Raw genomic sequence first — 25,571 nt, forward strand, 5'->3', positions numbered from 1 at the left:
TATTCTTCAGGAGGGGCTGGTTTTGCTTCCCTTTTAAGTGGGTCTTTGGGGTACTGCACCCTATTCTTTTTCCCACTGGTTATACACTTAAGTGATGCTGGTAAGGATCCAAATTCACCCCCAGGTTTACCCCCTTCTATTAAAATTTCCACGGCCACTCTGAAGGCTAATAACCAATTTGTGTATCCCTGTTTCCGCAGTGGGTCCACTACCTTTCTAAAACATATCCCAACAGTTGCATTCACAATAGTCAAAATATTCCCTTCTACATTAAATTCTATACTGATACGTTTATACAATCATTGTTAATTCATGTTCTCATTTTCCTTGACGGAGGGTTTCGTGACAGTTTTACTTTCAAATCACCCGCTGGACTAGTGACTCTCCATTCGTGATTTTGTACTGGACCCTTAACACGACTAGCATGTGTCCATCCTTTTTCAGCAGTTCTGATGGCAGTATTGGTAGTCAATAATACCAGATAGGGACCTTCCCAGCGAGGCTGCAGTGTGGTTTCTCTCCAGGTCTTTATCAGAACCCAATCTCCAGGCTTTATTCGATGGAGGGTAATGTCCAGAGGGGGTCTTTGAGTCAATTGTCCCTTTTTCCACAATTCCTGTTTATACTTCATTAATTCCGTGATATAAGCTTGAATGTTCTTATCTAACACCCCCGGGTGATCTTTAGGGGTTCCCGCATCATATGGCATTCCGTATAACATTTCGAAGGGAGATATTCCTATGTCAGCCCGGGGCTGGGCCCTAAGGTTTAAGAGGGCAAGGGGAATGCATTTTATCCATGAGAGCTTAGTTTCTAGTGTTAATTTGGCCAATTGCTTTTTTAGTTCCCCATTCATTCTCTCTACTCGCCCTGAACTCTGTGGGTGCCAGGGAGTATGTTCTTCCCATTTTATTCCCAAGGCTTCAGCTATATTTCTCCCTTTGCTCCTATTACTTTGGTAGTTTCTCAGGAAGGTTTGCATCCGAGGGGGATCTGTTGTATAGTAGACCTTTCTGCTCCTGAATCTACTAGAAACTCTACCTCCTCAGCTTGGGGACCAATTTTCAATTTTATCAAGGGCTCCTGTTGTTTCTGGGTCCCCAATATATAGAGCCCCTGACACCCCTAGTCTTCTTGGAAGGACTTTTCGTCTCTCATTCTAACCCTGCAGTCCCTCTTCAGGTGTCCCTTTTTCCTGCAATAATAGCATATTCTCTCCTCCTTCCTGTTTTCAGGCTTCCTAAATTTTTGCTGTCCTGGAATTCGATTTTGCGTCCATCCCCCCATTTTCCTTTCCAATTCCCTACTTTCTCTGACTGCCGCTACCATCATCCTAACCTGCCCATTCTGCCTTTCTTCTTCCCGTCTTACATATACTTTTTGAGCTTCCCTCAAAAGTTCATCAAGCCCCCGATCCTGCCAATTTTCTATCTTTTCTAGTTTCTTGCTGATATCTTCCCAAGCCTTAGCTACGAACTGTGTTTTGAGCAGAGCCTGGCCTATCAGTGTATCGGGATCCAATCCTGAATATAGTTGTAAATTCTTGCGTAACCTTTCTAGCCATTCAGTGGGTGTTTCCTCCTTCTTTTGTCTCTCATTAAAAGCTTTATTGATATTTTGACCTCTTGGGACCGCCTCCCTAATGCCCTGGATAATAATAGTCCGTAGGTCCTGCATGTGAGTCCTATGATTCTGGTTCTGATGGTCCCAATGAGGATTTTGTAGAGGCCACTTATCATCTGCAGCAGGCCCATGGGCATGTTGGGCATCCCAAATGCACATCCCCGCACGCCTAATCATGCCTTTTTCTTCCACTATAAATAATATACTTAAAATAGACTGTAGTTCCTCCCAAGTGTAAATATTTGGCCCTAAGAATTGATCTACTCTGTCTGCCACCCCCAGGGGATCTTCTAGTATATTACCCATTTCCTTCTTAAAATCTCTAACATCCCCTGAACTTAAGGGCACTGATATAAACCCCATCTGAGGTTGTGGACCTCCCATGGGCATTTCTCTTAAAGGGTAGAGGTTATTTTGTCGTGCCTTTGCCCGTGTCACAGGCCCTCCCCCTTCTATCTTTTGTACTTCTCCCTCTCTCGAATCCATCTGCCCATGATCCAACTGAGGAGGAGAAGGTAGGGGAATTGCTGGTGGTAAAGCATATGGTGGGGGTCCCACTAAGGCCTCCTCTTCCCTTCGAGGCTTACGTTTTTCGACATCTTTTTCTGTTCGTGTCAAATTAAAAATGGGGACTCCTAAACCCTCCGGGCGAGTGACCCATACTGCTGCATAGTCACTTTCTTCTTGATTGAAAGGGGTTTTGGAGTTTACCCAAAAATTTAATTGCTGTTGTACCCAATCTTCATTAGAACCATACTTAGGCCACCATACTGCCGGGCCAATTTGTTGTCCGCTCCAAATTTCTACACAATAATAAATCATCTTTGCCTTATCTTTATTTCTTGTTCCTGGATAGTGCGTCCAGGCACTTAGCATGAACCCTAGAGGTGAGTCCTTAGGAATGGATGGTCGTTTAGAAGGGGCGGATGGTTTAGTTTTACACTGCCCCATCTCGTTCTTTACTTCTTGCTCTCTTGTTTTATTCAACGTCTGTAGCTCCCCCTAGTGCCCGTAGCTCTAGGATGCGATCTTATACTATCCTTCCCTAGTGCCCGTAGCTCTAGGGGTACGATCTTATACTATTCCTCCCTAGTGCCCGTAGCTCTAGGGGTACGATCTTATACTATTCCTCCCTAGTGCCCGTAGCTCTAGGGGTACGATCTTATACTATTCCTCCCTAGTGCCCGTAGCTCTAGGGGAACATCTAATAGTAATCCTCCCTAGTGCCCGTAGCTCTAGGGGAACACCTAATAGTAATCCTCCCTAGTGCCCGTAGCTCTAGGGGAACACCTAATAGTAATCCTCCCTAGTGCCCGTAGCTCTAGGGGAACACCTAATAGTAATCCTCCCTAGTGCCCGTAGCTCTAGGGGTTGTGGTGGTGAAAGGGCCCCGCTTATACCCTGTACCCACCCTTCGGCGTGCCCTCACTCAGTGTTGCGTTCACTCACTTCCCCCAGGTCGTGGCCCACGCCCTCGCGGGCAATGGGAACCACACTACTGTGGGGTCCGCACTCGCTTGGGTTGATGCCGGCTACCGGCTCCCCTCTCACTCACACACAACACTCGTCACACGCCGGATTCCCGATCCAGACCGGACTATACTCACCTGTCCTGCGTCTTCGTCCAGACTTTCGTGCACGAAATTTAAAGGGTTAACCGGTTTTTCCTTGCCTTTGTGTTTTAAATTTCGGATCGTCGGCGGGAGTAGGGAGGGAGGATAGGAGCTGAGGCCGCCTATTTAGGCGGGGCGCCCCCTCAGGCTCCTCATACCTACGCCAGTATTCCCATCCGAGTCACGGCACCAAATTGTCATCAATTTATAAGCAATGAGCCAATAATGTTCCAATTATAAACTTTTATTAATTGTAGCGGGTAAAACAAAAAGGCAATTCAGCGCTGGGCGACAGGGGGATTATCGTTCCTCCAACTGCCGCGCCGTCCCGTCCCTTGCAACTTCTTTTGTATTGTCCATCCCGAGCGTATTGTCCTTTAATTGGTCGGTCGTGATCGTGCGACTTGGTGTGTTGTTCCTTGGTTGGTCCTTCCGTGAAACTTTGTATCCATCGGGGCGCGCTTTGCCTGTAACTATACAGAGTACACAATCTACCCATAAAATTAGAGTGTTCTGCAACCCTTGTGGCCTCCATATTCCACCATCACATCCCGGTCCTAATGAACAAGCACTCCACCACAATGCTACCACATCCCGGTCTTAATGAGCAAACATTTTATCACAACCTCAAGTTGCAGAACTCGCTGCAGTAGCTCGAGCTTTCCAAATTTTTTCAGACCAAAAGCTTAATATAATAACTGACTCTTTGTATGTTACAGGTATCATTCAGCGGATTGAAGGATTCTTTCTTAAGGAAGTTAATAACCTGGTTTTGTTTGTACAGCTCAAGCGAGTCTTGCATTATGTCTCTCACCATACTCTTCCTTATTTTATTATGCACATTCGATCGCATACTACGTTGCCTGGTCCTTTAACTGAGGGCAACCGTAAGGCTGATCAAGCCACAGTTGCTTTTGCTACCCCTCAATTATTTGAGCAAGCACGACTCTCCCATCAGTTTTTCCATCAGAACAGGAGAGCCTTACAAAAACAATTCCAACTGACAGTGGATCAAGCCTGTAACATTATTCTAACATGCCCAGTCTGCCAGGCAATTGCCCCTTTGCCTCAAATTGGGACAAATCCACGCGTCACAGCCTCTCTTCAACTGTGGCAGACAGATGTCACTCACGTTCCTGAATTTGGCTGTCTAAAATATGTACATGTAACGATAGATACTCATTCTTCTTATGTATTTGCCACAGCACATACAGGTGAACGCAGTCGCGATGCCCGTAAACACTGGTTATCTGCTTATGCTGCTATGGGAATCCCACATACTAGAGAAACAGATAATGGGCCTGCGTATACCTCTAAGGCCACTCGAACTTTCCTTCAAGAATGGGGGGTTAGACATATTACAGGCATCCCTCATTCTCCCACTGGACAAGCTGTCATTGAGCGTACTCATCAAACATTGAAATCTGTTCTTATTAAACAAAAAGGGGGGAATACGGGAGACACACCACAGGAAAGATTATGTAAGGCTTTGTTTGTGCTGAATTTTTTGAATCGTGATCATACAAATACAACTTGTGCGGATCGTCATTTTGGGGCCTCCCCAGTGCTCAAGGAATGGCCAATGGTTAACATTCGAAATATGGCCACAGGGCATTGGGAAGGTCCCTTACCACTGATAACCTGGGCTCATGGATATGCTTGTGTTTCTAAAGGGACTGGCCCTACATGGGTTCTGGCACGGTATGTTCGGCCTCATCTCAAGGCAGAAAATAGCATCCAGCCTTAATAATGACTGTGATTACATGCTTCTTATTTCATTGGTATTGCTTTGTAATTTGTTGTATTGCAAATAATAATTTTAGTAATGGTAGGACATAGTGGATAACTCTTGTGCGTTATTGGCACAAATTTAAGAATTAGAATTATTAAGCATTATTTAGATTATTGCGTGTTTTTCCTATTTTGGTAGTAGATTGAGTATAAGTTAAATAGGATTTGTTGTTACCAATGCTGAAAACTACGGGAATAGCTCTTTTAATGTCTTAGTAATGTTCAGTTATGATTTTATTAGCCTATCAACAAGTCTCTTTTTAGTTTGTAAAGACAAAACCCTGGAAAAGAATCCTGGACAAAGGGATGATTCTTAAATATAAAATGATAAACTCATTTTTCATCTCACTAATTGGGATTTTCAAAATATGACCATGCATCAATTGAAACAAAGGTGCTTGCTAAAAGAGCTAACCTCGGTAGTTTATTCTGTTTTGCAAGCAGGAGTTCCACTTGGGCTCTGTACCACGCACTGGCCATGAGAATGCAGTGTACAAATGGAAAATACCATTCAGACCCTGAGTAGGATAAGAGCAAGAGAGAATCCGTGGTGGGTGAGAAAGGGAAAGTGAACCTTGAAGCAGGGGACGCCCTGCTGGCGCTGCCTATCGCATCCACCGCCAACATGATCCTTCTCTCTCCCTTTCTGCAGTTTTCTGCCTCTCCAGGGACAATAATAATGTGCAAGCTTAGGGAGCATTCGCTTCCTGCTATTGGGATGGTCTAAAATGGATAACTCGAAATTGAAGTCTTTTTCTAACCCATTTCAGATTAACACAAAATTGGATTTTCAGGAATTCTTTTCCAGGTTGTAGGAACTTAGGCCGCAGTCAAAATGTGTCTGATATTTTAATGGATTTAACAGTATTTCTTGTCATTTGCCTTATCTCCTTTTTCATTTTTCGAGTATTGTCAATCGAGGCCTTGATTGAGTTATAATGATTATGTTATTAATATAATTAGTATTATTAGTTTATAGTATAGTATGGTAGTAGTTTGTGAATAAACAAAAAAGGGGGAATTGTGGGAATACAAGAAAAGCTGTTCAGAGCAGTAGCTGTGGACCAAGATAAACAGCATGAGAACCAAGGACACCTCAGGAAGGAGAAGAAGGGACTCACAGTTCTGACTGGATATGTGCTTGCATGGACAGTTGAAAAGTGTTTTGCAGAATGCTTTGTTGATACATAAAGGTGGTTGGGAAAGTTGTAAGGGCGGATGGGAAAGTTAGAAAACAAAAACTTGTGAAGGTATATAAGGGACGTGAGAACTTGTAATAAACAATTTGGATCATTCACATCCGAGTCCGTGCCTCAAACGCTGCAGCTCAGGTTCTTTTTTCCTTTTTTTTTTTTTTTTTTTTTTTTTTGGTAGAGATTAAGGTTTAATCTTACAGGTGGATTATAACTGCTCTTTTAAGAGCCATTCTTTTAGGGAAAACTTAAATGATCAGGCTAAGGAGAGGAAAAACCTTCCACTGCAGAATCTATTTCATATGCTATAAGCATTGATTTGTGAGGAGCTGGAGACTTCCATGTCCTTTGAGAACCACTCCAAGAGAAGGGAGGGCCTTGCACGTGCTTTCCATGAATCTCAGTCACACTGTTCAGCACCCATCTCTGCTGGGCAGGCACCAAGCCCTGCTGGCAGCCCTGCCACCGCAGTGGCTCAGCATGGAGCTCCAAGCTGTTGGGGTCACCGCCTCCACCACACCGTGCAGCTCCCCTCCTGCAGCCCCAGCGATGCTGGAGCACAGCAGGTTGCTGCCATGTTCCTTTCAGACATCCAGCCCAGAGCTGTTCATTGGACAGAGACAAGACATCAAACCTCAGAGCCAAAGGACAAAAGAGGAAAAAAAAAGGCAGATACAGGACAGGTGTGCATTTTCTTTGTCACGTTACTTTATGTAACTTCACATAACTGTTGCCATAGGAACATTATGCAGGGTACACTTATGGTTTGGCTTTATGGTGTTCTCCACGTACCAAAATCTTACTTAAAGTATTTAGCAAAAAGTAACCTCCGTCCTCCCTTAGCGCTGCACAGAGTGGGAAGCTACTGCTGAGCTTTCAACCTGTTGCCTGGCTTTGAAAGCTTCTAACTCAAAGAAGAAATATTTCTGCATCCTTGTCTAGGCAGTTGAAATCCCCATTACTTATCTTCTCTGGGTACTCCGACAGCATCTTCTCACTACGACCGAAAGGAAGATCTGATTTCTTGATTATCAAACACACTTGGTAAGCTACCAATTCACATGACATATTGCATGTTAAATAACTCAAGTAAAAATTCACTTTAACTTTGCTGTATTTATATACTATATAAATTTTACATGCTATATATTTACAGTGGGGCAAGTGCTTTTTATCTTTAAAAAAACAAAGATCAAACTTTAGACATCTCTGAACAACACAGCTTGTATAAACCAGACAGATTATTCAGATGAACTGTATTTAATACAGGTTCCCCACTCATTTCCTGATGCAGGACCAGTGAATAATAAGTGCATCACAGTTTGATAGCATTTAATAATAAAAAATAAAATCACAGTATGAATTTGTCTGTAACCAGAAACTTTAGAGACGAAACAAACAACTGAGACTTGAGACAAGTGACGCTATAAAAGAAAATGTAATAAAAACATATGGGAGTATACAAATCGTCTGAAAGATACATTCAGAACTGCATATTCTGATCGTTATGTTCCACTTGCTGAAAACCAGAACATTTTCTCCCAATCTTGAGTGTAATTAAGATGTGAAGTAAATTAGTTTCTAGTGTCAGACGTCGCAGAATAAGGATGAAGCTCTTGCAGAACTTGTTGGAGTTGTTGGAGAGCTCGTGAAGTCTTAAATAAGTCTTTAAATTAAATATACAGACTGTCAGTTGAAGATTTTATAATTCCGTGGTTTTCCTGGTCGCTCTTGCACCAGATGTCTAACTTGGAGTAACATTACATGAATAACACACAATCAACCTGAGTCTGTAATTAAGCAGCATTTGAGATGTTCTATTCCAGGGCATTAGTTTCAGTGAGATATTCACATGGTAATTTACAATGTTCAGCAGTTGTAGAAAGTTTCCACTATTTTGGATTAGAAGTCCATTTTAAAAAAGAAAGTCTCAAGTTAAAATCTAAAAAAAAGTTCTTTCATGGTAAAATTCTTCACAGAAATCTGAAGCACCACTTATGATTGAGTTTGTTTTGATGGTAACTTTTCTGTTTTGATAAAATCTAAGTATGGATGGTAAGCATGGTTTTGATAACGTTGAGTTGTCGGTATTGATGGCCAAAGGTCTTGGTTTTGGTTAATGGTTAAAGTCACTGATGGGAGTGCTGGGAAGGCAAAAGCCATCACATTAAAGTCGGATCTGATGGTGAGAAGTGTTTGCTTTTGATGGTGAAAAGTTGGTGGTTTTGATGGTTGGACTAGGTGGAGAGCTGGAGGCTTTCATGGTTGGTTTGGGTCAAAAGTTGGTGGCTTTGATGGTTGGCGTAGGTCAAAAGTTGGTGGCTTTGATAGTTGGTCTAGATGGTGAGGAGGAGGCTTTGATAGTTGGTCTAATTCAAATGTTGGTGGCTTTGATGGTTTGTTTAGTTTGAGTATTGAAGGTTTCAGTCAGTAAACTGCATCTGAAAAACAAAGGGAAGAAATGTCATTCCCTGCTGTCAGATTCAAGGTGTAGCTGTCTGGCTCACTGATTGTATTTCTAAACAGAGAAGTCCCAAACCTGCATGCAGTTTGGTCAGCTCTGTGACTGGGGAAGGCTCCTGAGGGCCTCACAGTGAAGTGACTCTTTCAGTCCCATGTTAACAACTCTGCTAGCTGCACACAGCATATTAGGACAATGCTTTCATAGTATTGGGCACATCTTATCTGAATGTCTGCTTAGACATCATCCTTGTTTGATTAATGATCTTGTGGTCAAGATGACCAGATCTCAGCTGAAAAAACAGAAGCTTTCAGAAACTTGCTAGAGAACATAGGAACACAGGAAAATAAGGGCTTTAAAACTTCTCCCTTCTACCTGCATTTTCTGTAAGCCGCAAGCTATCAGCAGACATTTCCATTCTTGCTCATTTATTCACAGTAACGTGAGTCCGAGTGAAATGCTCGACCTAGCAAGTCCTTCTCCGTCCTTCACTATACTTTCTTATTCTATTTTTGACTGGTGTAGGAAAAAAAAAAAGTTTGCCATCTGCTGGCTAGAGAATTCACTAGAGCCAGAAGAGCATTAGATGCATTTTCACCTGTGCTATTGTTCCTGATTGATCACCTGGAACAGAGATACTTAGAATTTAGTACAAGTGGGATTCTTTTGACTTTAGCATTATAACAAGTCTGTTTTTTTACAGCAGTAACAGTCGTCATTTCTTTTTCTCAACAAAGGGACAGATTCTGTATTAAAGCTTACAATAACATGTGATCAGCCAGCCTCCTCCAAAATATCATATCTTTAGATTAAAACTTGTGGTTGTCAGCATCTTAAAATACAAACATGTTCCTCAACAACTGTACTTCACCTTGGGGAAACTTTCCTGTACCTGAATCCACCAACTGTGGCAATTTACCTCCTTATCCAAACAATGCAATTCCCTCAGGTAAAAATCTCTTCTGATATTTAACTTCTCCAAATATTGAAAGGCAGTTTGATGTAAAGCAGGAAGAATAATTCCTTTGCTTCCTGTGCCAGGATGACATTTACAGCCCTGGACTGTTATCGAAAGGGATTGCCAGGGATGGTTAAGCCAACTGATAATTAATTATAGGTAGGTATAAAATGTCAAGGTTCAAGATGAAGCTTGCCTTTGATACCAAGATAGAGATTACTTCCGTTCCCTATAAGAGGTAAACAGATTTGGACAGGGAGGGAGACTGATTTTCAGAACAGACGCAGTAATGCAGACGGTATTTTTTGGAGTACTGATACACTGTACATATATTTGAATTATGTATAAATACATTTTAAAAAAAAGTGAACCTTTAGAAACTTTACAGCCCTGCTGAATCAGCATTTCTCTATAGTCCTACAACTAAATCAAATGACGGTAATTGATGCAGCAATCTATCCTATTGCGAGTGCTTATTAAAACATACAAGCAATTAGGACTGTGACCTCATGTCATTAGCAGGCATCTAAGGTTGTTTCTACATAACGCATACTCTGTTTAGAAAAAAAATAGTGGAAAACTTTGTCAAATTCAATGTTTAGAGGCTGTATTTGTTGCAGTGTGGTTCTTCATCATATAATACTAGAGCTAATTAATTTAAACTGTATTATCTACTGAGAATCCATGTCAGGATGCTGAGAAGAACAGCATGTTCAGTGTGAATTTAATCAGGGACTCAGTTTGGTACTCTCTGTATAGAAAACTAAATACCAACTTGACTTTTTTATACTAAAAATGGGGAAACAGCTATTTTGTCAGCCTGTTGCTCTGTATTTTTAACCCAATGCAAATAGGAAAAAGAACTCAACGAGCAGTAAAACAACAGCAAGAATTTAACATACTCTCCAGGTGTTAAATTATAAAGGATTCTCTGGAGGGTTAAGAACTGTGTGTTCAGTGTGCTTAGAAGGCAGATCTGCATCCGAAACAAATCTGTGTCAGTATTACCACCAACTTATGTTCCTCTGAATAAGCAGTCAGCATTAGTTCTGTCTTACAATAAAGCTGAACAAATATTTCAACAAATTATTCTGGCAGTCTTTTTTAGGAAGATGGTGTTTCAGTATAGCAGTACCAACCTGGAAGTCTCTGCTTCCCTCTTGACTAGTCAGCCTCCTTAATTTTCCCAGTTAGTTGGACTGAATCTAATTTGCTACCTTACATCTGTCCCTCCAGTTCTGTTCCCTACCACATAACCTTCAAATTTAAACCCAAAAGATTTGTTTCTCCACCTCTTTACTTCATACTTTATTTCCTAGTGATCCTTCATGCATAGGGAAAAACTTATACTACAGATATTTCAGCAAGCATTTAAAGGTTGTTTTAATAAACTCCATTTGAATTATAAAGGAATTATCTAAGCATCCAGTGGCCCCTTACCTTTAATATGCTCCACGGATGTAATGGAGATTCAGTTCTTGATTTCACTCACGCAGGAAGGTTTCCCTTCCTTGCTGGGTTGTATAATGGGTTGTATACTGCGTCCATTTCTGTATTGCTCACATAAACAGTCAGCAAAAGAGCAAGATCCTTCCTTCTCCCATGTTTTCTTCAAGAAACGAGGATCTAAATATTCCAAGAAGCCTTTCAATTTCCTGATGTGTTTCTTCTTTTTCTTTTTTTTCTTACGTTTGCGATTGTCATTGTCAAAGTGGAGCACAGAGAAATCTGAATCATAAAGTCTGAAGGAAACATGCAAATTAAAAATAGAAAAAAGATGTGGCACTTGATGCATATACAAAATGTTATTAATTTTACCACAGGTGATGACTTGCAGCGCATCAGCTACTTTGTGGTACTTTGTGCGCATCTAACTTTAGATGCAACAAACTTAAGCCCTCAGATTGAAGGACAACAGGTCCTGGTTTGTAAACGAATCACTAACATTGGCTAGTTCTGGAATATACGCAATTAAAAAAAAAAAGTTTTTACCTAATCAAGAATAGTATGCAGACGTGACTCTAACTATGTGGTCCAAATATAATTTTCTAATACAATTCAGCAATATCTTTCCTATCTTCATTTGATCAACCTAATAATATTGTCCCCAGCCAGATCATGCTATAAAACTAAGTTAAAAACAATGAAAAAAAGGAAGATATGAGAAACACCCAGAAAAGAATTAGGAAAAAAATTGCTGAGTATGCTGGAATCCTTGCTTACTTGTAATCCTTCTCTCGATGTTTATCTTTGGACTTCTTTTTCTTCTTGACTTTCTTGTATTTTTTCATCTTTTCATCATCCAAAACCTCTTTCTCTACCTTTCTGCTTTTCCTTTCTGTTTCACTTTCACTACTTTCTTCATATTTTTTTTTTCTGTCGCTTTGTTTTCCATTTTTTGGGGAAGAGTACTCAAAATTTGAATGAGTTATCACAGGTGGAATTACACGTCCTTCGTGAGAGTATTTTCCAGATTGCTGCTGCTGAGGTACTGAACAGTGCCGTGAGTCTGTTCTGTGGCTGCTAAAGTGACGTAGGTCCTCTTCTCTAGAGAGTGAGTTGTGAGGCCTTCTGCTTTTGTAATGATAATCCTTATGTGACCTGCTGTAAGCTTGACTCGATCTGTCAAAATCTTTATTGTAATGGGAGAATTTTCTTTCTCGACTATCTCTTCTTGCATGAGAATAATAGTAATCGTTGTAGTGTCTGCATTTTTGCCATCTCCAGGATTCATCTTGATAGTATCTTTCTCTGCTCCAAGTTCTCTCTCTTTTGGAATGGTAATATCTGTTCCTGTCTTGTTCTCGTCCTCTGCTTCTAGATCTGTAATATTTCCCTGAGTTTCTGCTGACATCAGGGCTGTTTCTTCCAGTATAGGAAGATCTGTATTTGTTTGCATTGCAGTGCTCCTGCTTATAGCGACTTTGCTTATTTGTTTCCACACTGTGATAGCACATCCTCTTGAGGGAATGAACATCTGGTTTGCTGTTTTGCTTCTCCCTCTCTTCTGTATCAGAGTGTTCTCTTTTTCTTCGGTAATGCTCTTTGTCGGTTTTTTTAGAATCATATATATATTTATCTTTTTTCCTATGCTTATTTTCTTCACAATTCCTATGAGTCGGTCCCTCGTTTTCTCTAGAAAATTGACTCTCCAAAACTTTATCCAGCTTTGTAATAGAAGAGTCATTGACAGGTGGTACTTCTACGTAGTTAGTAGATATGTCCTTTGTATCTTGGCATTTATCTGCAGTATCCAGACATGCAGGTTTTTTAGAACTACATTCAGCATCAGACTTTATAGAGGAAGCCTGCCCTAATTCCTTTTCAGTCTCAGGAGACCCTTTGATATACAAAGGAATTTCTTTTGAAATGAGATCGGGTTCTTTTAATCTTCTAAGTTTGTTACCACAGTGCTCAGACTCTTTTTTGTCAAGGAATTCACCTTCAATGTCCAAGGATCTTTTCCTAACCTTGTGCTGACCATTGATATTGGGTTGTGCATTATCAGCTTTTGTTATAATACCTTCAGCAACTTCTTCTTTGGTAAAAATGGTTTCAGAATCTGGTTGAATAAAAAGATTCCCAGCCTCAAGGCTCAAGTCAGAAGGAAGTTTCCTGGATTCTTCATAGACCAACAGAGCTTCCATCATTACTGTTTCCATAAGAGAATTGTTCTCCGAAGATTCCTGAGGTCCAGGGACACTGCGCAAAATAAAAACACTTTTCTTGAAAGAGATAAAGGTTAGAAGTAAAATTCCATTATACAAAACTAAGTAAAACGACCAACCAACCACAACCCACCCAACAAAAACTTCATGACTACTGGAATCCTTTCTAAGACAATCAATTTAAAAACCTATATTGTATTGTTACATGCTCCTCAGCTCCCAGAAAAGGTGCTTTTTTCCATCTTGCATCTGACTGTATTGCAATAAGACAAACAAAAAAGCCCAACACGTCTTCTTCTACTTGCTGTTCTGACTACCATCAATAGCCAAAACCACTCTATCTGCTCTCCCACTCCAACTAGAAAAAACAATTGAAACACAGATTTCTCACTGACTCCCAAAGGAGAGAGCAGATAATGAAAATTTTTACTTACATATGCTGGTGCTGTAGAAAAGGAGAAATAGACAACATTTTTACAGACAACAGAGGAAAATGGAAAAACATTCTATGAAAAAGCAGAAGTTTTCCATGGGTCACCAACCTGCACCTGAGCAATAGGTGCTGGGCTGATCACACCATTTCTGCTTGTAACATTAGACATACGGAATCGAACTCTCTCCACTAGCTTAAATCTCCCAATTTAAGAGTATGTAGGCAGGTAAAACCAAGAAAAAATTCCAAAAATCTTGTAATCAAACTGTTTTTCATTTTACCTTATTTCCTCTGACAAGCTGTTCAACTGGCCGTATGTAAAGGAATCTAAGATCATTTCTTGAGGGTCCGGAGACAAAGCTATAGGCATCTACAATTACAATGCAGAAGTTAACAGGCAGAAAAATAATGGTATTTGTAGCAGTACTGCAGACTAGTGTTTTCAGAATTTCTACATTAAATGTAAGCAAGATTGCTTTGAGTTAGATGTGCTTGATACGCTTTGCGTGTAACTCCAACTCACACCCAAAAATAAACGTAATGAAATTTATGAACTTCTATCTCAGCTGTACTTAAGTAAGCTGGCATGTTCTAATATCAGCTCAGCTCTGCAAATTCGAATGGGAAAATACCACAAAGTGCTATGAACAAATTTGTGTTGTTTTCTCAGTGTTTAGCATGAATTGGGAACATTATAGCACTCCTGAATACATCACAGGTGAGAAATTCTAGATGGAAAAAACATAACTTACTGTTTCAAGCACTCCATTGGTTTTAGAAAATAACATTTCGGAAGGTTTAGCAGGTGGGAATTGGCAACTGGAATCATCAAGTTTCAGTCCATTCAATTTAGGCTCATTATCTAAACTATTAGCACCATTTAGTGTATCATTTGTTGGCAGCTCATGCTGGGATCTTTCCTCTTCAGCATTCTGATAGGAAGAATGGGAATTCTGCAATGTACAGACTTTTCCAATCAAAATTCCATTAGAAGATATTATGTTGCAATTCCTTGTAAATAAGGACGACGACTCTGATTTTCCTGAAGGCTCTGTACCATAAGAGACTGGATTATCAGAGCTGAGTTTAAGATTTCCATTCAACACTGGCTCAAAAAGGATTTCATCCATAGCGTCTTGTTTGGAAACATTATTAGCAAATAACATTGATGCATTTGAGGTAGACTCTGCTGCAGAAGAATCTGTAAATGTGAATGAAGGAACAGACTTGTTTAGCTCCGCCTCCTCCTCCAGAGCACGGCAGTCAGGCTGTGACGCTGTCTGACGCGCAGGCAATTTGTTATGAATACTGATAGTGATTTTCTGTTTTTTTGATGGGTTAGTTATTGAAGGCCTGGTAATTGCCCAGTTTTGAACACAAGCTGTGGGTGGAGCTGAAGATGGCCTTTTTAAGGTGACACCAACAGTATTGGGATCCTCTTTAGAAGATCTACTTCCATTTAAACGACTTGAATTCTGTGTTTAAAAAGAAGAGATTGCAAGATGGATAAATGCAAATTCGACCAATAGTCTAAACACCTAAAAAGAAAAAAACACCACCCTTCAAATACATCCAGGCAAGCACAATAAATGTTTTTTTCCTAGTTTCCTTTTACTGCATAATGCTTTCAAATGAATGTCATTTTAGAAACCCATTCAAACAACTGCTGCAGAGAGCTACTCCCAAATACATTTATTTTCCCCTTCAAATATACCCCTAAAGCCCCAAAATAATTGTTCTGTTGGTCAGATATAAGACAAATGGATTTCACTGTCTCACCTAAAGTGACACTGATAGGAAAAAGGTTGTTTTAATTATTTAAGTATTAGGTGAGTATTTAAATAGTAGCATAAGAGCTGTGAAGAAAGCTGCGCAGAGGGAAGGAAAATAAAACTAAGATGCTGAAAACAAATAGAAATCCCACACTCCACTATCAATTTAGTGCCATTATCTGCTCCCCACCCCCTTTCTCTACTCCTCTAAATTACCTTAATCATATGAGGAGGAAGTCGTGGTCCTATAAAACCAGCCTGCTTACTAGTAGTCCCTTTCTGACCGAGGAATGAACGGGGATAAGACGGTGCAGGTAAGTAAAAAGTACGTTCTCCAAGTGTCAAATCGTAGCGCCTTCAGAAAAGAGTAGTGATCTTAGTTTAGAGTTTGTCTTTCAGCCAACTCTTGCATTAAATCCTATCCAGCAGTTTTAGAAGAACAGTTTATAGGATACAGAAGTCATATATGGAAGACTTAAACAAGACTACACACTAAAAAATAGATAGTGGTTTTTCTGCAATCCTTTTCAGAGTAATAACTTAGTCTTACACAACTCACCACCTCACATTCTCCCTTCTTCTAAATTAGCCAGCTACACACAACATCTACATAGCAATTTGCACATAGTAGCAATTTAAGGCCAAGCAATGGACACTAATAAATGACAGGGATTTTCAAGTTAGACAGAACTGAATTAGATCTGCATATATATGTTTATCTGAATTCTTCAAATGGTATTTTACTAGTTCAGAAAGAAAAACACTAGAAAAGAAGAAGAAAATGTAAATAACAGGAAAGTAAATATGCTCTGAACACATTTTAATATTTGTTGTTACCTGATATAAAACAGTACATAAGCTTGCTGACTAAGAACTGTTTTGATGTTACTTCGCACTACCGTAGCATCATTCATCTGATACCAAAGTCCATCAGCAGCCTGCAAATAAAGACAGTGGTTTCTTTAGATAACTGCTTGTTTTCCAAATGAAATCACTAACAGGACACCACAGAACAACATATACACAAACATATAATGAAATCATCTGTTCTAGAAACAATGGTTACCAATAACATTTTAACTGGTCTACCTGCACAAATTTTACCATGTTAGAATGATGTTGATACCTACCTTGATGAAGCAGAAATAGTGTCCCGTATGAGTACTGACTCCACTATGTACCAAAACAGCATATAAGGCATAAAGAAGTGGTTCTCCGATTGACTGTGACATGTAGGCACGAAGATCTAAATACTCAGGATATTTCACTTCCTAAAGAGAGAAGAAGAAGATACAGACATTATCTCCAAATACTTCATTTTGCTAGCTTGGGAAACTAGCATGGAAAAAACATTTCCCAAAAACAAAGACTAGAATTACAAGGCTTTACACCAAAAGCAATGTCTCCTGTTTTGTGATGTCAGCCCATGACATCAGAGGCAACTGTTGCCACCAGCAATGGCAGCGGAGGCTGAACCTTCCCACCAACATTCTGTGACACACCGTTGCCACGTGACAGATGGCAGCAGAGGGGCACACTGAGTATCTGGCCTTTGGAAATGTCCAATTCTAAGATGATAAAGTTGTACTACAGCTGTAAATATACCTTATTGATCTTTGCGCCCGACAAACTTGCGAATCTCTTCAGTGAAATAGTCAGGACGTTCGAAGATCGATGAATTGTATATCGCTTTGATGCGGGAACCATCTTCTTGCACCTTAAAAACAAGCACAGGCAGATGTTGAAAAGCATCTTGTTTTTCCCCCCATATCAAACAAGTTCTGATGTCTCACAAATGCTTATGCTATTTGAATGGTATTTACTTGCATAATATGTTTTTTCTTTCATAAATCCATACACTGCCTTTCATGTTTGTTAATACAGAGGATAGCAGGATATAAGAGGATATCTCTACAAAACAAAAAAAATTAAGGATTTAGAACATTTTCTTTTGATAGCCAAACAAATGTACTTTTGTTACACCTAAAAGATAAGGCTTCGCAACAGCTTGGAGTGCAGCATGATCAGAAATCAATCACTAGGTTATATCAGGCACGGTACCATTTCCTGTCACACAAAAGTGGCTACTTGGAACTCACATCCTGGATAAACTTTCAGCTTCGTAGTGGAATACAGATACTGAAAGTGGAACAAGGGAGCCTTAATCCTCATGACTAGTTACAGCAAATCGTTTCCAAAATGGATCATCTATCAATATCAAAAATACAAGAGAAGCACGCAGTCACTCTACAAGAGGGAGAGTAATTCAGATGTGAGTTGCTTATTACATTTATCTTATTCTTCATCACACCCAATCTGTAAGTTACGAGAATTCTGAATACACGTCATGACGCTGTCTAGGATCAACAGACTAAAATGAACTTGGGGTTTTATTATTTTAACAACCTACTGGATGCTCTTCATTCACCATACTAATTTTCTTAAAGTTTTCCAACAACAAAAAGCAGACATTGCATTTTGCATTTGGAAGGTCAGACAGAAATGCTACAGAAACAAGCCTGGCAGACTTTGCTTTTCTGAGTGTACATCTGAATAACAACTTGTTTTGCCAAACTACATTATCCAGATGTTCAATTACTTCTCACATAATGTTTTTCGTATCTTAACTTGATATGCTTTCACCAAGTGAAGGCTGGGTAGAAGGTAGTTCATTTGAGACAGCAGTAGTCCACATTTTTCAAGAACTGTTCAAGGCGCTGTATTGTGAGCCACAGAGACTGCTAACATGACTTATCATGAAGCCAGCTCGGCTACTAAGTCTAACTTTGTTTCCCAGGGAATGCTAGGATCTTCAGGAACCTGCTGTTGCCTCCCATCCCAAACTGCTATCCACAGCAATTTGATAAGTAGTGGTGAGCTGAAGCAGGCATCTTTTAACTTATGGAAATAGGAATATTTCAGCTCAGAACACGCATCTTGGAGTCCTGACAAGCCAGAGAGGAGACAGGACTTGAATGAAATAATGTCAGAGAATGGTTTCACTTATTACATTTACAGAGTATGTATCATTTTCAAGTTTTGAATTATTTTAGTGCATCAGTTGTGTAAACAAAATGAAGTAAAAGCAACAACAAAGGAGCTGTGCCTCTTTATTTCCAAATGAAGTAAAAAAGTAGCTTATCGTCTCAGTAATACAAATAATACATTAATTCAGTATCTAGTATGAATATGTAACTAGTAATAGTCTTACTTGCTACATTTATAGCAATTTTCACCATCCAGCTGTTCGGGTTTCACAAATTGTTCTAAAGCTTTGGTAACAGATGAAGCTGCCTGGAGAGGTAAGAAAGAAGAGCGTTAAGTCAAAAGAAATTCAAAGTTCCAAAGACTTACGAGTAGTTTATGAGAGAATCTTGCTAATTCCTACTTAGGAGATATACTATAATCCAAGACGCATTGCGTAGAAAGAAGCAGAACTAATACACTCAGCACACACCTCATTTGAAGCAACCTTACTTTGAAACAAATACTTTTGCAATACTACGGACAGCATCTGCAGTGTACTTTGTCATCAATAATGGGGACCATCAAACTAATCAGTGTAATAATTACACTCATATCAAGGTAGAACAACAAAGAAGTACAACAGTGTGAATACAGTAGATATTCTTCCAGCTTAAAGCCAGTGCAGATGTGGAGATGGTTTACAAGGTTTCCACAGAAGGACAAAGTCCAACCCACTTCCCAATCACCACTCAGCTCTTGTTTCAAAAACATATGTTTTTTAAGTTGAATGACTTTACTTTAGACAGTTGTACACGTATTTAGACATCTTGAACTATAGCTACAAAACATCTTACCCTTATATCCAGAGGTATATCAAGGAATGCCTCATATGTATCCGAAACTGCTTTGCAGTTCAAGCACTTCACTGGATTTAAAAAAAAAAACAACAAGAAACAACAAATGCTTTACTAACAATATGTGAAAGAGAGTAACTGCCCAATCTCTAACTAATGATATGTACTGCTTAAGTCACACAACAAAGAGCTCTACTACAAAAGATACAGATCAGTTCCAAGGACAGCAATATTGTTTAAATGTACCTCTGGATCTTAGAAATCCTCCAAATATTTGATGAATGATGGTGGTTGCTTGAGAAGATCTGTCTAACCTGGAAATAAATGAGAATCACACCTCAGAAGATTTGAGGTAGAGAAAAAACTTCTCAAAGAGTTTTATGAAAGCCATGGGCAACAACTTTCTACTTCTGAGTCTACAGAGAACAGAAAGGTGCTAGAAACATACGGATGGTAATTCATTTATGCTTACATGGCGCATCCATGCAAACACGCTTGCTGCATAGCTTCAACAGTGAAGCGCAAGAACTCGTGCGCATCTTCCTGAGCACCAAAGCGGAAATGTCTTCCTATTCCTAATAAGCAAAAAAAGATTATGATATTTATCTTCTATAAAAATGAAGAAAACTATTATTTTTTTTTAAACCTCTCTTCCATATAGTAACAAAACTGTATGCATTGTCTTCAAATATTAAAAGATACCAAAAAAGAAAAATATCTGAAATCACTTACGTTTAAGTTCATGGACAATAAATGCAGGCTTGATGGCAACATGAGCACAACACAGGACTCGGTTAATGTGAGTTTCCATAGTGCACATCATGCAGAAGCCTTGACAATTGCCTGAACGGTGAAAGAAGAAAGCATCCCAGTCTAGTGAAATATATGTAGCTACAAATACATAAATCTTAACTGAGGACACAACATCCATGCTCCATTCTGTTCTCCTAAGACGCCAATATCCCAGCAGTCTTGTGACATTATGTTACACAAAACACTATATTTACAGTAAAAATATCCACCAAGCCTGTATTAAAATGCATTTTCTGATGAGAAATCTAGAAGACTACTGCAAAGTCATTTTTTAAAAGGCTGACAGGAACGTGAACTCCAGACATACACATGAGAAGAGAGTATTTGACACTGATGATGCAGCAGTAAGAGAACATATGTTATTTTCAGCACACTGTTGTCAGGTGAGCTTCCTGGGAGAGAGCTAAGAATCCTTTGGGAGACAGGAAAGATGAAAGCAATGTATGTTACAGTACTTCTGCCCTCCTTTTTCCAAAGAGATTCTTAATTGAAACAAATTTTACATCCAGTTTACATCTAGCTTGTGAGGACTAAGAATCTGGGATGCCAGCACCCTAAGCCTTATCATCCTGCTACCTGCAGGAAGCGCAGATGCCAAATGTTCATGAAATGCATTCCTTTCCAATGCTTCATTTAAGTAATGAAATGCAAGAAATCTTGTTTTTGTTTTTTTTTTCTCACCACGCTACATTAAATGCAAAATCACCCCATATGCTGTTCTGAGCCCATTGTTAATACAACATTCAAAGCCAATTTCTACAGGTAAAATCAGACAAGTACAGTTTTTTCACAGAATTACTGTTGCTATTTCAACCTCAGAGCTGTCCCACAGACTTCAAATAGCGTTAAAAAGTACTCACACGACTGGGTGTGCTCAAGGGAAAGCATGTAGTTGGCAAGTGGGGGTGTGTAAGTCAAACACTGTAGAGCAGAATTAATAAAACACGTATTGCCAAGATTGAAGAGTCCAACTCCAACAGTTTGTGTTTGCTGCCAATCCATACAAATCTTCTCAGGTGGAAAAAGAATCCTTTGTGGTGGAGCAATTCCGTCGTTAATGACTGCAAGAAGGTTGTATTTCAAAACATGAGGGTTTTTTGCTTGTTTAAAAAACAAATATTTAAAATATAGCATTCTGCAGGAGCACCCAAAAGAACCAAGTATAATCCAAGAGAGGAAGTCTTATTATGGGCAGCTTTAATAACACCACTCCAATTTGCTGGTCAACACACCGCGTTGGGGAAAAAGCCACATTCATTCACCCTTTTTAACTTTTCGAAGGCAAGACAAACTATCATTCTGTTTTTACTAATGTCAACTTCATCTACAGTTACTCATTAGTCAAAATGATTTGGGATTTTGAAACTATATGGCAATAAATGGAAGGATGAAGTAAAAACAAGTAACTATCAGAGAAGACAGCCCGATAGATATCAGATTTTTCCCCGAGCACTGTCATCACTCAAAAACTTCTGCATGGCAACAACAAAGCACACTTTTCTTTGCAAAACAAAAAGACGTGGATGAATCTGCATACTAAAAATTACCCCCATATTTCAGAATAGACTGTAAATGTATCAAGGTTAGGTTCTGCAACACCAATCTGCTTCAGTTTTCTTAGTGAACTCACAAACTTGAAATCTACTGTTGAAGCCTTTATCCCCCAGCAGTCCCATTATTTCACACCAGTGAAACAAGAAGTGCATTTCCTACTTTTGTTTTGCTTAGAAGATAGACAATGGAGGCCTTATAAAAGACCACCTAAAAGACCTTACCTAAATCCTTAAGGGTAAAACGTTTAGATCTTTCAGATGATGTACAATAAATAGCACCACCACGTCCCTGGTTCGGATCTTTTCCAGGTGGTATCCGGCCCCAGTTGCGTGACTTCATTTTAGTGGTGGGCTTCTTGGATCTACCAGATCGCCTCGATGAGGACTTTTTAGACTTTGAAGATTTTGGCTTGTTAACTATGGTCATTGTTCATATCTGCAACAGAGACAGAAGTGCTGGTTGACGTAAGAACGTCAGCATTACACAAATAAGAAATTCTGTTACTTAATCTCAAAGAAATAGTCTGAAGAACTGAATAGCTAATGTAAAGGGCTTAAAGAAAACCCCAAGCATGCAAAATCAAAATGTCTACCCAAAACTCTATTGGTACTACGTTAACTCCTGCACAACTAGCGACTGATGACATCTACGCTTTCAAGGGATTTCAATCCATTACAGTTACGTTGTTTTGTTGGTTTTTCTTTAATATAAAAACCTATATGGCATTCTCTGAGGGCAACCAGTTATTGACGTATTGCTGGTGGTAGAGCACCGTGACTTTAAAGCCTGCCTGTTTCTGTTTTGTGTGCACAAAAGTAACTGCATTTAGCTGTTATTGTTTTGCTTTCTTCCCAGCGCTCACTTTCTATCTCACTGTCAACTGCATCCATCAAAACAGGTTTCTTGCAATTCTATAATAACAGCTTTAAAATACTATTCTTTTACAGCTTTGACATGCTGTTCTCACATCAGTTACTGATTCTGAGTCAGGCTGTGAGGGCTGTTGGGTCAGTACCACAAGGTGTGCTTTCCAGTCCCCAGGGGGACGTCCATGCTCTGCTGTGCTACGATTCAGGAGGAGATGCTTGGCCTCGCTGTACTCCTGGGAGCTGCATATCTCTGAGCCTCAATGCCCAGAGAAATCTTGGAAAAGGAGAGCAAGAAAAGGCCTGCGCACTTCTTTCTGCTGGAGTTTCTTTGGCCCCTCTATGAAATACTGCCTTGGGTGTAACTCTGGCAGCAGTACTTGTGCTATTTTGCACCTGCCACACTTGCAGCTCCTACTATAAAGTGAAAAGATAGATGCTTTTTGGGCTGTTTCAATGACAAAACAGACCCTCAGCCCTCAAGGAAGACTTCAGTAACTGATTTAAAGTCCATTCTGAAACACTCAAGTCCTTCCTGAGACCTGCTTAGGTTTCAAGATGACAGCACATTAAAGACGTGTAACTGTGTATATGTAGTAAGGAGCCGAACAATGATGTGAGGAGTTATCACTGTCTATGGGTAAATGTTTGCTGCTGCCCTACTGCAGCCTACACATTAGGTGAAGGGAACCAACTGAGCGGGGGGTTAAACCATCAACTAGTTTCCTATACTGGAATGACAGAGAACAGCATGAAGTGACTTCAGATTTATGGCAAAACTTGATTGCTATTTATTAGGTTTATGATACACTGAACAAAGCACAGTAAATTTCAGTCTTCTAGTCTTCTACAGACTTCTAGTCCCACAAATGACACCTTGTGTGCATAGCCTCACATTATCTATTTTGCTCTTTAACTTGTCAGTTAAAAATTCATTTCAAATCCATTCCACATACATTTTCCATTTCAAAGAAAATAAATGCAAAACTAAGAAATTCATTTAACTGAGAAACGAAGGCATCCTTGTCCTATGGGAAGACTAAGGCGGCAGCTCCTGGGCTCAGTGACTTTCAGATAAGATCCAGTCTTCAAACTGCAGATACCAGTGACATCTCCTTTTTTTCTGATTGAAAGGGAAAATGTTTCAACAACATATTAAAAACCTATTTGAGGGACAAGAAAAAGAATCAAACCTGCATTGAAAAGGAAAACAGAAGAACATTAATCCACACAAAGCAGGAGCATTACATGGAACAGCGAGACAGACCTCGGGGGTCCATTATACTGGCAGCAGGTCCCATCAGCGTTACAAAGGATACATCGGATACCCTCTTTTAAAACACATGGGTTTTTGATTTGGCCGTAACACCTCTCTGACAAAGAAGTATTAAGACTATAAATATCGGTGGAGTTTCGTTTACCGGCGTCCTACAGCAATGAACAGCACCGGACGCGGTTCGCGTTATCTCTGCACACTCTCCTCAGTGCAGTTTTCCTCAACACACTGAGAAGGAAATCATTAGTCTGCAGTTCAGGTACCGCCTGCCCCGTCCCAAGCTCCGCTCCAGCCCCGCACGGCGGTGAGAGCGGAGCGGCCGCGGGATGTGGCGCTGATGGGAGCGGGCGATCTCCGCCAACCGCGGAGGCTTAAGGCTTTGTGCGCAGCGCCCAGGGAGCGCTCACGGCGTGTCTTAGGACAAAACGCACGTTTTGGGCAGCGGCTGTAAAAAGCAGAAGACGCGCACGGAACAAATCCGAGCCGCGGCGGTCCGGCCGCAAACGCCCGCGAGGCAACGGCCGTACAACCGCGCGGCCCCTCCGCTCTCCTCCCTCCGCCCGCCCCCGGCAGCGCCCCACGTCCCGCACCGCCCTGCCCCGCCGCAGTGCCGCCCCAGCGCCCGCCCTCCCGGCCCGGCTCCGCTTCTCTTCCCTTCCCGCGTCCGTACCAGCGCCTCACGGCCCGACGGTGAAAGGTTCGCGCATCGGAGACACAGTGACCATGGCAACGGGGCGGGGAGGGCGGGGCCGGGGCAGCGGGGCGAGCCGGGACCCCCCGCCCGGGCGGCGGCGGGGCTCGAGGGCGGCCGGGAACAACGGGGCGCCGCCGCTCCGCCGCGCGGCATTTGGGCGACGCGAAACCCTCCCACCGGGGCGGGACGCGGGAAGCGGCGCCGGGTCCGCCCGCCGGCGGCGGGAGGGAGGAGGACGGAGAGGCGGGCGGCGGGCGGGACCCGGCGCGTAATGCAGACGGTCGGTCCCGGCGGCCCGTAGGGCGATGGCAGCGGCGCGGGGCCGGGTCGTCGTGCCGGGTGCCGGGAGCGGCGCCCCGCCCCACCCGGTGGTCCCACCCCCTCCGGCCGCCCGCGGGGCAGCGGCGAGAGCAGGGTGGGGTGGGCCGGGCTGGGCCGAGCCGGCGGCTGCGGCCGGGCGCTTCCCCTTCCCTTTCCCGGGCCGGCCCCTCCCCCCGGCCCATTGATTTCCAGGCGGGAGGCGCACGCGGCGCTGTCGGGCCGTGCCGGGCCCGCCGCTTTCCCCGGCCCCATTACCTGGCTCGGCCACGCTCGACTCGGCGCTGCCGGGTCCCCCTCGCCGCAGTCCCCGCTTCAGCCCGGCCCGCTCCGCCTCCTGTTCCAGCCCGTCGGGGAACAATGACGTCCCTCCGCCGGCCTCTTGCATCCGGGGCCCGGTGCCGGCCGGGCAGGCGGGCGGGCGGGCGGGGGGAGGGAAGGAGGCGGCAGCGGCGGCGGGGGGAGAAGCGAGCTCCTCCGGGTCACACGGGGACCAGCACCGCCCCTGTGCCGCTGCCGGGAGCCGCTAGGGGGGGCTCGGCGACCCCCGCTCAGGGCCGGGCCTGAGGGCGCCGTGCTGGGAAGCTGCGACGGAGCCGAGGAGGAGGCGGCCGGCGTGCAGGTGCTTGGCGGCCTCGGGCCGGGCAGGGCCTCACGGCGGGCCGCGCTGAGCTGGGCTGGAGCCGCTTCCCGGCTCTATTTACTTTCCTCCGTTTT

At 41.9% G+C, this 25,571-nt stretch overlaps 1 protein-coding gene across 2 annotated transcripts; it reads right to left on the reverse strand.

Moving 5' to 3' along the window:
- Positions 1–6,906: 6,906 nt before the first annotated feature.
- Positions 6,907–25,252, reverse strand: LOC107320555 (ubiquitin carboxyl-terminal hydrolase 42-like). Of its 2 annotated transcripts, XM_085513765.1 has the most exons (18): positions 24,513–24,644; positions 23,572–23,689; positions 21,922–22,135; positions 21,007–21,207; positions 20,066–20,176; positions 19,806–19,908; positions 19,580–19,647; positions 19,334–19,404; positions 18,724–18,806; positions 17,118–17,229; positions 16,643–16,783; positions 16,350–16,450; positions 15,729–15,867; positions 14,493–15,215; positions 14,022–14,110; positions 11,863–13,341; positions 11,080–11,381; positions 6,907–8,661 (listed from the first exon to the last, which is right to left on the reverse strand). In XM_085513765.1, exons 3-17 carry the CDS (start codon positions 22,124–22,126, stop codon positions 11,111–11,113), a joined length of 3,897 nt encoding a protein of 1,298 aa, XP_085369891.1. In that variant the 5' UTR covers positions 22,127–22,135; positions 23,572–23,689; positions 24,513–24,644; the 3' UTR covers positions 6,907–8,661; positions 11,080–11,110. The 2 variants fall into 2 exon arrangements, with proteins under 2 accessions (XP_085369891.1, XP_085369892.1); XM_085513766.1 differs by lacking the exons at positions 23,572–23,689; positions 24,513–24,644 and adding an exon at positions 25,113–25,252.
- Positions 25,253–25,571: the final 319 nt, after the last annotated feature.

Source organism: Coturnix japonica, chromosome 13 (assembly GCF_054131305.1).
Source record: "Coturnix japonica strain WE chromosome 13, WE-NBRP24, whole genome shotgun sequence".
NCBI lineage: Eukaryota > Metazoa > Chordata > Aves > Galliformes > Phasianidae > Coturnix > Coturnix japonica.

Bases quoted from the DNA above. Each gene is read 5' to 3' on its own strand.
- LOC107320555 (XM_085513766.1), bottom strand. From the start codon at position 22,126: ATGACCATAGTTAACAAGCCAAAATCTTCAAAGTCTAAAAAGTCCTCA. The intron at 15,868-16,349 runs GTAACAACAAAT...TCTTTTCTGAAG, and splicing joins TATGTACTGTTTTATATCAG to GCGCTACGATTTGACACTTG. The intron at 11,382-11,862 runs GTAAGCAAGGAT...TGTTTCCTTCAG, and splicing joins CATCGAGAGAAGGATTACAA to ACTTTATGATTCAGATTTCT.